At 48.9% G+C, this 10,066-nt stretch overlaps 1 protein-coding gene across 2 annotated transcripts in view; it reads right to left on the reverse strand.

Annotated features, from left to right (window-relative positions):
- Positions 1-9,841, reverse strand: part of ALDH1A3 (aldehyde dehydrogenase 1 family member A3) — a gene marked incomplete at both ends in the record, with an annotated part of 33,858 nt that extends 24,017 nt beyond the window's left edge. For both annotated transcript variants that reach the window (XM_079701390.1, XM_079701389.1), the window contains 3 exons: positions 2,015-2,155; positions 4,302-4,406; positions 9,743-9,841. In XM_079701390.1, the coding sequence (XP_079557516.1) occupies positions 2,015-2,155; positions 4,302-4,406; positions 9,743-9,841 (345 nt within the window). The remainder of the gene's footprint in view (positions 1-2,014; positions 2,156-4,301; positions 4,407-9,742) is intronic.
- Positions 9,842-10,066: the final 225 nt, after the last annotated feature.

Below are 10,066 nucleotides of genomic sequence, written 5' to 3' on the forward strand. Positions count from 1 at the left end.
AGGGAGAGAAAGAGCTGGGGCTGCTGGATCTGCCACATGGTCTCCAAACACTGAACACAAAGTAATTGCCCGGCTCTGTCAAAGCCACCAAGCTGGCAAGAGAACATGATGGAAAGCGGCACTTTGTGCGGGAGAATGCAGGAAAACCCCATCAAGGGCGTGCTTTCCCGTGATGTGGTCTGGGTTTTAGAAACTGTATTTGCCAGTCATTCTCTTGTCCCTTTCACAATGTGGCGAAGAACTGGATCTTATTTCTTGTGGGCAGCGAGGTCAGGTGGCAGAGGGGACTTGCTCTATGTGCTTTAACACCAGTCTTGCCAGGACAGCCAGGAGGGCTGAAGGTAAAGGTGGCCTTGAAGCCACTGCTCCCCAAGATGATACTGACACTTGAGGACAGGGTGGGGAGGGTGCCCAGGCACATCCTCTCCCGCCTGCTATTAGTCCTCACGGACATTGCAGACCGATGAGCTCATGCTGGGTGAAAACAGAAATGTTTTTGAAGAAGCCAGTTTGGCAGCTTGAGAGTTGAGACTGGCTTTCGTTGCAGGAAGAAACCAGAGGCTCTGCGGAGAGAGACACTGACCTGGGGAGGGAGCTCTTCTCACCCGGGTTCAGGCTGGCCAGCTGGGGAGGGCGGAAGGAAGGTGCAGTTCTCTCTGTGCAGATGCACCCTCAGTGCAACGCACCCCAGAGGAGCACCCAAAATGTAGTTTCTCCACCCTCCACCCCAAGACACACATTCAGGGTCAAGAGCAATTTCAGAGCCCTAGCTGGCACTGACCTCCACGCAGGTGTCCACTTGACTACTCATTCCCAGCATCAGATCAAGAAAGGAAAGAACCATTTTTCCAAATCAGAGACCAAAAAGGAGATTTCCTTTCCTACCAACTGGGCCTCCAGGTCTGGGGCAAGTTTTACACAGGAGTCTGAGCCATATGAGGGCTGAGTGTGCAGGCTGCAAAGGCCTCAAGGCACAAGGGGGCCCCAAGATTTCCTCTGATCAAGCACTCACCACAAGACCAAAAGAAGGTCTGAGGATCTCGTTCAATTCTGTACTTACAACTCCTAAATGTCTTCATAGCCCATCTCATGAGAGCAGGCCAACCTCATGCAGTGGGATGAATAAAGATCCCCATTTTGCAGCTGAGGAACTAAGGTGCTAGAAATTTGTTGGCCAGGAGAACAAGTAGCTGAGGTTAGAACCTGGGTCTTTAGATAGCATTATTAATAAAAGCTATCATCTATTTAGTGCTTACTGCATGACAGGGACTGCTAAGGATTTTAAATGGATCGTTCTCACAACACTCAGATATCATTATTCGTGATACTGTCCATAAAGAAACATATGCTCAGGGAGGTTAAGCAACTTGTCCAAAGCCACACAGCTAGTAAGTGGCAGAGCTGGGGTTTGAACCTAGGTCTTTCATACTCTGAGGTTTCCTATAACTAGGTTATTCTGCCCTCACCATCACTCCACACACACTCACCACTGCCCACTTCAGGGGTGAAATAGGGGTGATTTTTAAGCTATATGGGGACACCTTTTCTATGTTAAGTGGTAGCATTTATTTTAATAAGTATTAGAAAAAATACACCAGCACATTAAACCTGTAATTTCATGGATACTGTCACTTAGGATGAGGTTAAATTTCACTTTAAAAGGGAGTTCATGTAAGAAAACAAGTTAAGTTCATAACTGTGCAGGGGGGACCAGGATACAGCCCAGCCCAGCCTAGCTGTCTGTGAACATCTCAAGTCTGGGAACCACTAATGGAGCTGAACTTCCTCCAGGCCAAGAAGATGAGCTGCAGGGGACAAAAGTCCGACTTCAAAACAAAAAGTATGCGTCCAGTAGCATAAACGCCTGCCTATGGCCAGAAAGCCACACCTCAAAGGACCAAGCAGTCCCACCGCCACACAAAACAGCACCCTAGGTTCTTTCTCCCACATTCTGAGGGGGGTGGGCCCTCGGGGAGGCCGGCTGGCCCCACGCCTCCCGTGCTCATGTACTCACGGCCAGGACGGCGCGGTCCCTCTCCACGAGATCCGCCAGTTGGTGCAGCAGCCGGCCGCGGCTCAGGGCATCCAGCCGGCGCCACGGCGAGCCTCTCTGGAAGGCGGCTTGTGCAGCCTCCACGGCCTTGTCTACGTCGAGCTGCACGGCCGAAACAATAGAGAGAGTGTGTCACCTTTCGCTGAGGGCTCAGCTGTCAGAGAACAGCAGAGTCTCCGCCCGCTGCAGAGGAAGGAGGGGTGGCAGGCAGCTCAGAGCAACAGCAAGGTTTCCAATCACTTTAATGGCTGGGGGCGTTCAAGTGGTTTTTTTCTTCTTTATGTCTTAAGTCTTTCAAGTTTTCTACAATGGCCAAGGATTAACTTTCCTTCTGATTATACAAAGCGTTTAAAATAGTCATAAAACCACTGACCTTAATTATTTTTCTTGGTGACCAAAGTAGGAAAAGATCATCTACTTGCTACCTCAGTTTGGATACAAACACACTCCCACAGCTCACCAATTAGGTGGGAAATGTCTGTCTTGGCATTTTACTGCAGCTGAGGACTGCAGTCCAATAGCAAGAACGGGGGGTACGAGTCCTCCTCTGGATCTCAGAACTGACCACATTGAAAAAGTCCCTAGATGGGGAGGATCAGGGACTTTTTCTCCCTTTAGCCTCACCTCACCTACCCCCTGAGGGCAGAACTGTGATGATTTTGTAGAAAAAGAACTGGATCATCTATGCACTGATAGAAGAATTACAATCAAAACTTCTTCTTTACTGGGAAAGAATGAGAGCTGTTTAGAGTAGTGACACCCATTCTTTTTTAATTTTTATTTATTGTTATTTTTTCGGCCATGCCACGAGGCATGCAGGATCTTAGTTCCCCAACCAGGAATCAGACCCGTGCCCCCTGCAGTGGAAGCATGTAGTCCTAACCACTGGACAGCCAGGGAATTCCCTGACACCCATTCTTATGTTCAGGAAAATGGGGTTTGAGGCTCTGGTTGCTGATGGGCAGGGGCTCGCCCCCCAGGTCCCTCCGAGCCTCTCTTCCTTAGGGAGGTGCAGCCAGCAGTGGACACCTGGAACCAGTCAAGAGGAACACTCCACCAAGATTCTGTGTCTCCAAAGTGGGCTTGGAGGTGAGCAGAAGCTTTGGCAAGGGAGATATTAGGTCTTTGAATTCCTTGTCCCAGGCTCTGGGGTGGAGGCCAGGACCTCTCCAGCTGCAGGAACAGGGCAGCCTTTGTCTTCTGGTGCTTGGAACAGTCACTGGGACCATGGGACGAGCCAGAGCCGGGGGCAGGGGTCTTACTCTCCTCCCTGATACCTGTATACTGCACCTGGGAGTCCTGCTCTGCATCATGCTCCACCCCTACACCTTCACATCTTCACACGAGCTCCTCAGTGCTAGTATCTTTGTAAACAGAGCTTAGCATGGGGTGCTGCACATGGGAGGGTATGTATAGGTGGAAACTGCACATTGCATACCTATCACAAAACCATCACTAGTAGGATCAAATTCAAGCCTATTTTACACATGTGCCATTCACCCTGTTCACATTCAACATTACCTACACACTTAAGAACATCAGATGAGTACTCTAGTGGTTGAGGAGAGGGTTACATTTCCCTTCGCTCCTTACAAAAGCTGTACCTTCAACCTTTCCCCCAATGATACATATTCAAAAGATACTTTATGGTTTGAAATGTATCAAGGACACATCCAGGAGTCCCTTAGCTTTATATATAATAATATATATAATATAGAATGTATACATATAATATAGCTTATAAAATATACCCTGCACTATCAAATAGGGTTATAGACTATAGCTTTACAAGATAATTTAAGTTTCTGGTAGAAAAGAAATCTGGCAGTTGCATGACATTATTACCTCTGCATGACTTAGCAAGTCATTCTTCCTTCAAGTCTTTTTTTATTTTTTTTTTTAAAGTGTCTCCTGCCAGAATGCTGCATTTGGTGAAACACACCAGCCGGAAATGCTTTCTGGAAAGATTATTTAACGCCACCAGTATCAAACAGTTGATAAAAACCTTTCCTTTAGCCACGTGATAAGGATAGCTGAGGTCATCCTCATAGATGGAGAAACATCTATCAAAGGAGAGTGACTCTGCAGCACATCGTCCCTAATTGATCCCATTCTGGGCCAAGTGTCTGAGAAGCAGCTCGCTTAGGTCCAACCTCAGTGTGGGCCAGTTCTGCCTTATAAGTCAGCTGAAGCGTTTCCTTTTCCTCTAGTGATCTGTAATTGAATTACTGGAGAAGGGGGCACCCACCTTATCTCCTTCTTCCACTTCACATATTTTCTCTAGAGTTGAAGGGTTATATGTGGCAAACTTTTTTCCACTCTTGGATTCGTTCCATTCATTGTTGATGAATATCTAACCAGGAAAGGAAGTTGTAATGCATTAGGTTTAAATCAAAATCATATAATTCCAACATACTGAGGACCTTAGGTAACGTCTTTTCCTTCTATCCCTCCAACCTACCTGTCTGCCTTTTTTATAGGTAGGACCTGGAAGGGGGATGGAGCCACATGCCCAACCGGGAGCACACTCAGAATTAGAATCCAAGTCTCCTGACTTTTAATACATTTTCAGAGAACTACATTTTGCCACAATAAAACTAATTTAGAATGTTTTTCTAAAATATCCTCTCTCTCTCTTTTTTTTTCTTTTTTCGGTACGTGGGCCTTTCACTGCTGTGGCCTCTCCCGTTGCAGAGCACAGGCTCCGGACGCGCAGGCTCAGTGGCCATGACTCACGGGCCCAACCGCTCTGCGGCATGTGGGATCTTCCCGGACCGCGGCACGAACCCGTGTCCCCTGCATCGCAGGCGGACTCTCAACCACTGCGCCACCAGGGAAGCCCTCTCTCTCTTTTTTTAAACAATAAGATGGAGTCACAGAGAAATAGCAGGGTTAGATAGTTACATAAAGGGTATAAGTTAAATTTTACACACTCAGCAAGTTCGAGGGAAGATTAAATATGCATATATATATATATATAAGCAATCCACCTGCCCCTGAAGAGTATGTCAGCAGTGAGCACTACCTTCTCCCTCCTTCCTGCTGCAAGCTCCAGCTAGATCACCAAGGAACTGGCATTATATAAGGATCTTACTATAACCTCATTAATTCACATCAGCCCCCTTCCCCCATTCCCTTTAAAATGTCTATTTTCATGTTGGGCTTAATAAAAGCCAGTATTGGAATACAAAGATAAATATCTGTGTTAGGAAATGTTCTGGTTATATTAACATATGTAGCAAATAACGGCTTATGTCCAGAACCAAATAATTAACTCACAAAAATCACTTATTTCAGAGACTCGGTTATCTAGAACACAGCCGAGAATAGAGACATTAAAAAGAAAAAGACATCGTGAGCAAACTAAAAAGAATTCACAAGTCTATGCACTGAAATGTGTGTACTATTTACTCTTAGTTTACCCTAAGTTCTAACTGCCTTAAAAAGCATTAAAAGAGAGGGCTTTTGGGAAAGAACTAGGAACAGAGGTGACAGATAATACATAAAACATGTTCTGACAGAATGGAGGCCCAGGCTACCCAGTGAGAGGACAGGCAATCTCCTGCTGTACCAGCTTGGGAGAACTTTGTCATCAGAGCCCATCGTGGCATCAGAGAGACTCCAGTCGCAAACATGACTGATATGCTTTAGAAGCATTTCCATCAAGTAAAATGTCATCAATAATTTCTAAGTATAGAACTAGCTCATCAGATTCCATCTCTATATCTCTATGCATATGTTTATATGCACATCTCTATATGCATTTATTCTATGTCTATATCTATATGCATATCTTTGAGTCATTTAAAGGGAGAATTGCATCACTACAAGGATTAATTTCAGTGACTGTGAATTTCATTCATTCGGAATACTTGACTCCCCAGTGAGGATGGATTAGAGGGGAGCCAACTCATCCAGTGTGCAACCTGACTATGTTCTCTGTCCTGGGCTGTCCTGTAAAAAATCCTAAGCTCACAGGGAAGGAAGCCCGCTCTGGGAAGCCACTGGTGCACTGTTTTGATAACTCTCCCTGGAAAGCAGGGAAATTTGAGCGCGGTGGGGACAATGTACAGAAGGCCAGCTCTGGCTGGGCAGGTGGGCAGAGGGCCCCTGCCTCCCTGTGTGGGGTCCAGAGCTGAGAGCGACCCTCGGCCGTGGGCTGTGCCCATCTGACTTCTGGAAGCTCAGCGCCTTCAACGTGAGGCCAGGCCCCCAGGGAAGCGCGCGGAAAAGGCCAGGCTACAATTACAGGTTTATTCTTCCAGCTGAAACCAAATCCAAGAGTTCACTTTTGCCATCCAGCAAGCAATCACTCGGTAACAGTGAGAAATTAATAAGTAGAGAGGAGGAGTTAAGTTAGCGTGGGGAGGAAAGTGCAGCCAGGAAGAGAGGCCCATTTGTCGGAAGATGAAATTTCGTGGGTTAGATAATAGAGACTGTCAGTGAAAACTGCTGATTCTAGGACCTTCCTGGTATCAATTCCAAGGAGGAGGGAAAATGAGAAGGTGGTAGAAGAGAATATAAATAAGGGGATAAAAACAGATTGCAATGATCAGATGTCTGTTATACTTCATCTCCAAGCATGCTCCTCCAAAAAAAAAAAAAAAAAAATTACTTGGTCGTTCATGACATTGATCCATAGTCCTTTCTAACCAGCAACTTAAAAAAAATTCAGACTGCTCAACTCTACTCATATTTTCCCATCACAATGTTTCTAATTTAGCAAAAATTTTTTCTTTATACTACATTAGTAAGTAATTTTGTAAGTGGTTTCTACTGTTGCTTTTTCTCTCCAATAAAAGAAAACAAAAACACAAATGAGGAAGGGGTAAGTGTGGCCTACCAATTATGCTGGCTGTATTGTTTTGAACCCCAAAACAGGAAAATGGGTCTAGAAAAAATCTGTTCCCCTTGACTTGTGAATTGGTATGAAACAAAACTTATAGAGGAATAAAATTATGTTACATTGAGTGGATGGGACTCACATTTTGAAGGAACGGAATGGTATACTATCCAGACTGAGCTGGAAAACCACAGCTATTGTCAAGATACGGGTGCCCCAGAAGAGGCGAAGGTGGTGGTCACACAGTGAGTTCTGCTGACGCCACTTACAGAAACTTCCATTGGACCTCAGCTATACTCAAAAGGAGCATATTTTCAGAAAAGGAAATTTGAGTGAATTTTATTTTTCATAAAACAGATCATAAAAACCAGTGTTTTAATGAGCCAGAAAATCTTAAAAAAGAATTTCTACTACTGGAAGGAAAGGAAGGGGCCCTATGCAGTGAAACAGGCTGCTACCCTCTGAGACCTATGTGGGGGTTTTGGGGGGAACCACCCCTCACCAAAATCACAGAGCAGAGCCCAGTGTTAAAACATGAGAACAAAGGAACTTCGTCCTTCTGGAGACTGGACTTACCCTGGGAAATGGTCCCCCAAGGCTGGGGCTCAGACCCACCATTTCCAGCTTGTCCTCCATTAACAAGAAGCACCATGAGTCAGGTTTGAAAAATAACAGACCGTTACTGCTCACACACTCCACAGCCAGGGGGCCTCGGGGGCCTTGGGGGCCTCGATACTGTAGTTCTGTTTCTCCCGCTTCTTTCCTCAGCCCTGTGGGCTGCCTCTGCAGCCAGGGGCTCCTTAAGCATTGCTTGCCTGGGCTCCCCACCCTCAGTCACAACCACACAGGCTGCCCCAACCCCACAACTGCTAGGAGGAGGCCTCTGTGGAGGTGGGCCTGGAGCAAGGACAGAGAGGCAGAGGCCTTGCCCTCCAGAGGAAAGGAGGGTACAGCAGTCTACTGTCAGGCTGCTGCAGTCATCATCGCCTAGGAGCCACTAAGGATCCTGGCTCTCCAGCCCCCTCCATCTCATGCCCTTCCCTCAGCCTTAGTCACAACCCGGTTCTGTTCCACTAAGAAGAGGGGGCACCCAGCAGGACAACAAACACCGGTCACTCTGTGAATGTGCTAAAATCCACCTCTCTACTTAAGGGCTGCATTTACACTTGTGAAAGGGCAGAAAGAATTGCAGACAAAGAGGTAACTTTCCATATGTGACTCCATTGCTCTGATAGCACTAAAAAAAGGTAAAAAGGAATAGGAAAATAATATATGTAATTTCTGGTTTCTATACTGTTTTTTAAAATCCAATAAAACAAAAATAAAACAAAACGCTACTACCAACAACAACAGGTGACCACCACGAGTGTTAGGGGCTAAAAAAATTTAGGTACTATTTTCACTGTTCCCAGAATATGAGTTAGAATTTGCACTCTGAAGCTGATACTACTTAGGAAACTACATTAAAAATAATCTCCATCGAAGTGTGTCTGTTGATTACAGAGCCCTCTGGAAACAGTTAATTTTAATGTCATGTGATCAGAGGTCCAGCCGACAATAAGCGCCAAGAGATCAAAATCTGAAGGCCACACATAGTGGCCTACAACTTTCTCTGCTTGATTAAAACTATTTGAGAGACATAATTGCTACTTGTGAAAGTAAAATTGATGGAGGAATTTTCTAAGTGCTGTGTCAGCTGGAGTTGGGGGCAATGGATAAGATGCAAAAATAAAAGGAGACAAACTTGGGGAAAGTGAAGCCAACCGTGCCTCTTGGCCTGCCCCCCTGAAGTGCCCCCAGTGCCAGCCCAACGGCCTCCAAACAGCCTCGGGGTGTCTTCCCACCGGAGGGGACACGCTCCCCGCTGGCAACGGAGCTCCCAGCCCTGCTCAGCCCGGGCTCCAGGCCTCGCCAGGCAATCTCCTGCTGTACCAGCTTGGGAGAACTTTGTCATCAGAACCCATCGTGGCATCAGAGAGACTCCAGTCGCAAACATGACTGATATTTCTTTCTGCCCTAGGCAGGTGTTCTCACCGCTTTGCCGGTGCTCCAGCCTCCTAGCCCACAGCGCAAAAACGACAGCGAGCCTCGGAACTCCGCGGCGCGATGGGGCCCTGCCACCCGCGGTTTCCCAGGCTCAGATCTGAGACCATGATCTGCCAAGACCAAGGTCTCTGGGCTCCGGGACAGTCTCATCAGTGAGCACCTTCCTACTAGCCCTCGTTCTACTGGTAAGCTGGTAAGAGCTAAGCACAGGAGGTGCCCGACTTCTCTCCGCTTGCTCTCGCTGACGTTTCCGGACACTTCCCGAGGCAGCCTGACCTCTCAGGTCGGCTCTTGGTGTTTTCAGGCACCCTCTGACCCTCTCGAAGCCCGACCCCTTCAGCCCCGGAAACTACGCCGCAGGGTCTGCGGGAAGACCACCGCGCCCAAGTCACGGCGCACCACCGCTCGCCTTCAAAGCGGGCCCTGCAGGGGCACGTCGGGGCCGCGCCGGGCTTCAGCCTGGCACCGCGCGGCCGCTGCAGAGCCTCCCTCGCCCGGTTTTCGCTCCCGAGAGCCCGTCTTGGGGTGCGGATCTTGGAGTCCCTTTTGGAGTGCGCGGCGGACTCCCGCCCGGGATGCCCAGTGCTGAACGCTGCTTCGGGAGGGCCCGGCTGAGCGGAGAGGCTCGAGTCACAGGAGCGCCAGGCGAACTCAGCTGAGGGCGCGCCGCCCCAGCTCCCCGCACTCTCGGAGCGGAGCAGCGGGGCTCCCGGCCTGCTCACCCCTGGTCCCCGCCACCGTGGCCGGGCAGCCCAGCGCGGAGCCAGGCGGCCGTCGGGTGGGACGCGGGCCCGTCTCACCTTGGTGAACTTGACCTCCAGGTTGCGGACGGGGCGCGGCAGGGCGGGTGACTTCCTGTCCGGCTGCCCGTTCTCCACGGCCCCGTTGGTGGTGGCCATGGCTCCTCCACGCTCCCGGGTCCGAAGCGCCCGAGTTTTCGGCGCCTGCTCCGGCCTGGGCGGTGCGCAGCCTACTCGCGGGGTGACAGCTCCGCGCCGCTTTATGGAGCGCCCCACGCCTCCCGCCCGAGGGGGCTGTCTAATTGGCTGCAGGACTGGAGGAAGGGAGGGCTGGCGGGAGGGGAGGGGGCCGGCCCGCCTCACCCCAGCCCGCCGCCGCCCCTG

Source organism: Hyperoodon ampullatus (assembly GCF_949752795.1).
Source record: "Hyperoodon ampullatus genome assembly, chromosome: 3".
Taxonomy (NCBI): domain Eukaryota; kingdom Metazoa; phylum Chordata; class Mammalia; order Artiodactyla; family Ziphiidae; genus Hyperoodon; species Hyperoodon ampullatus.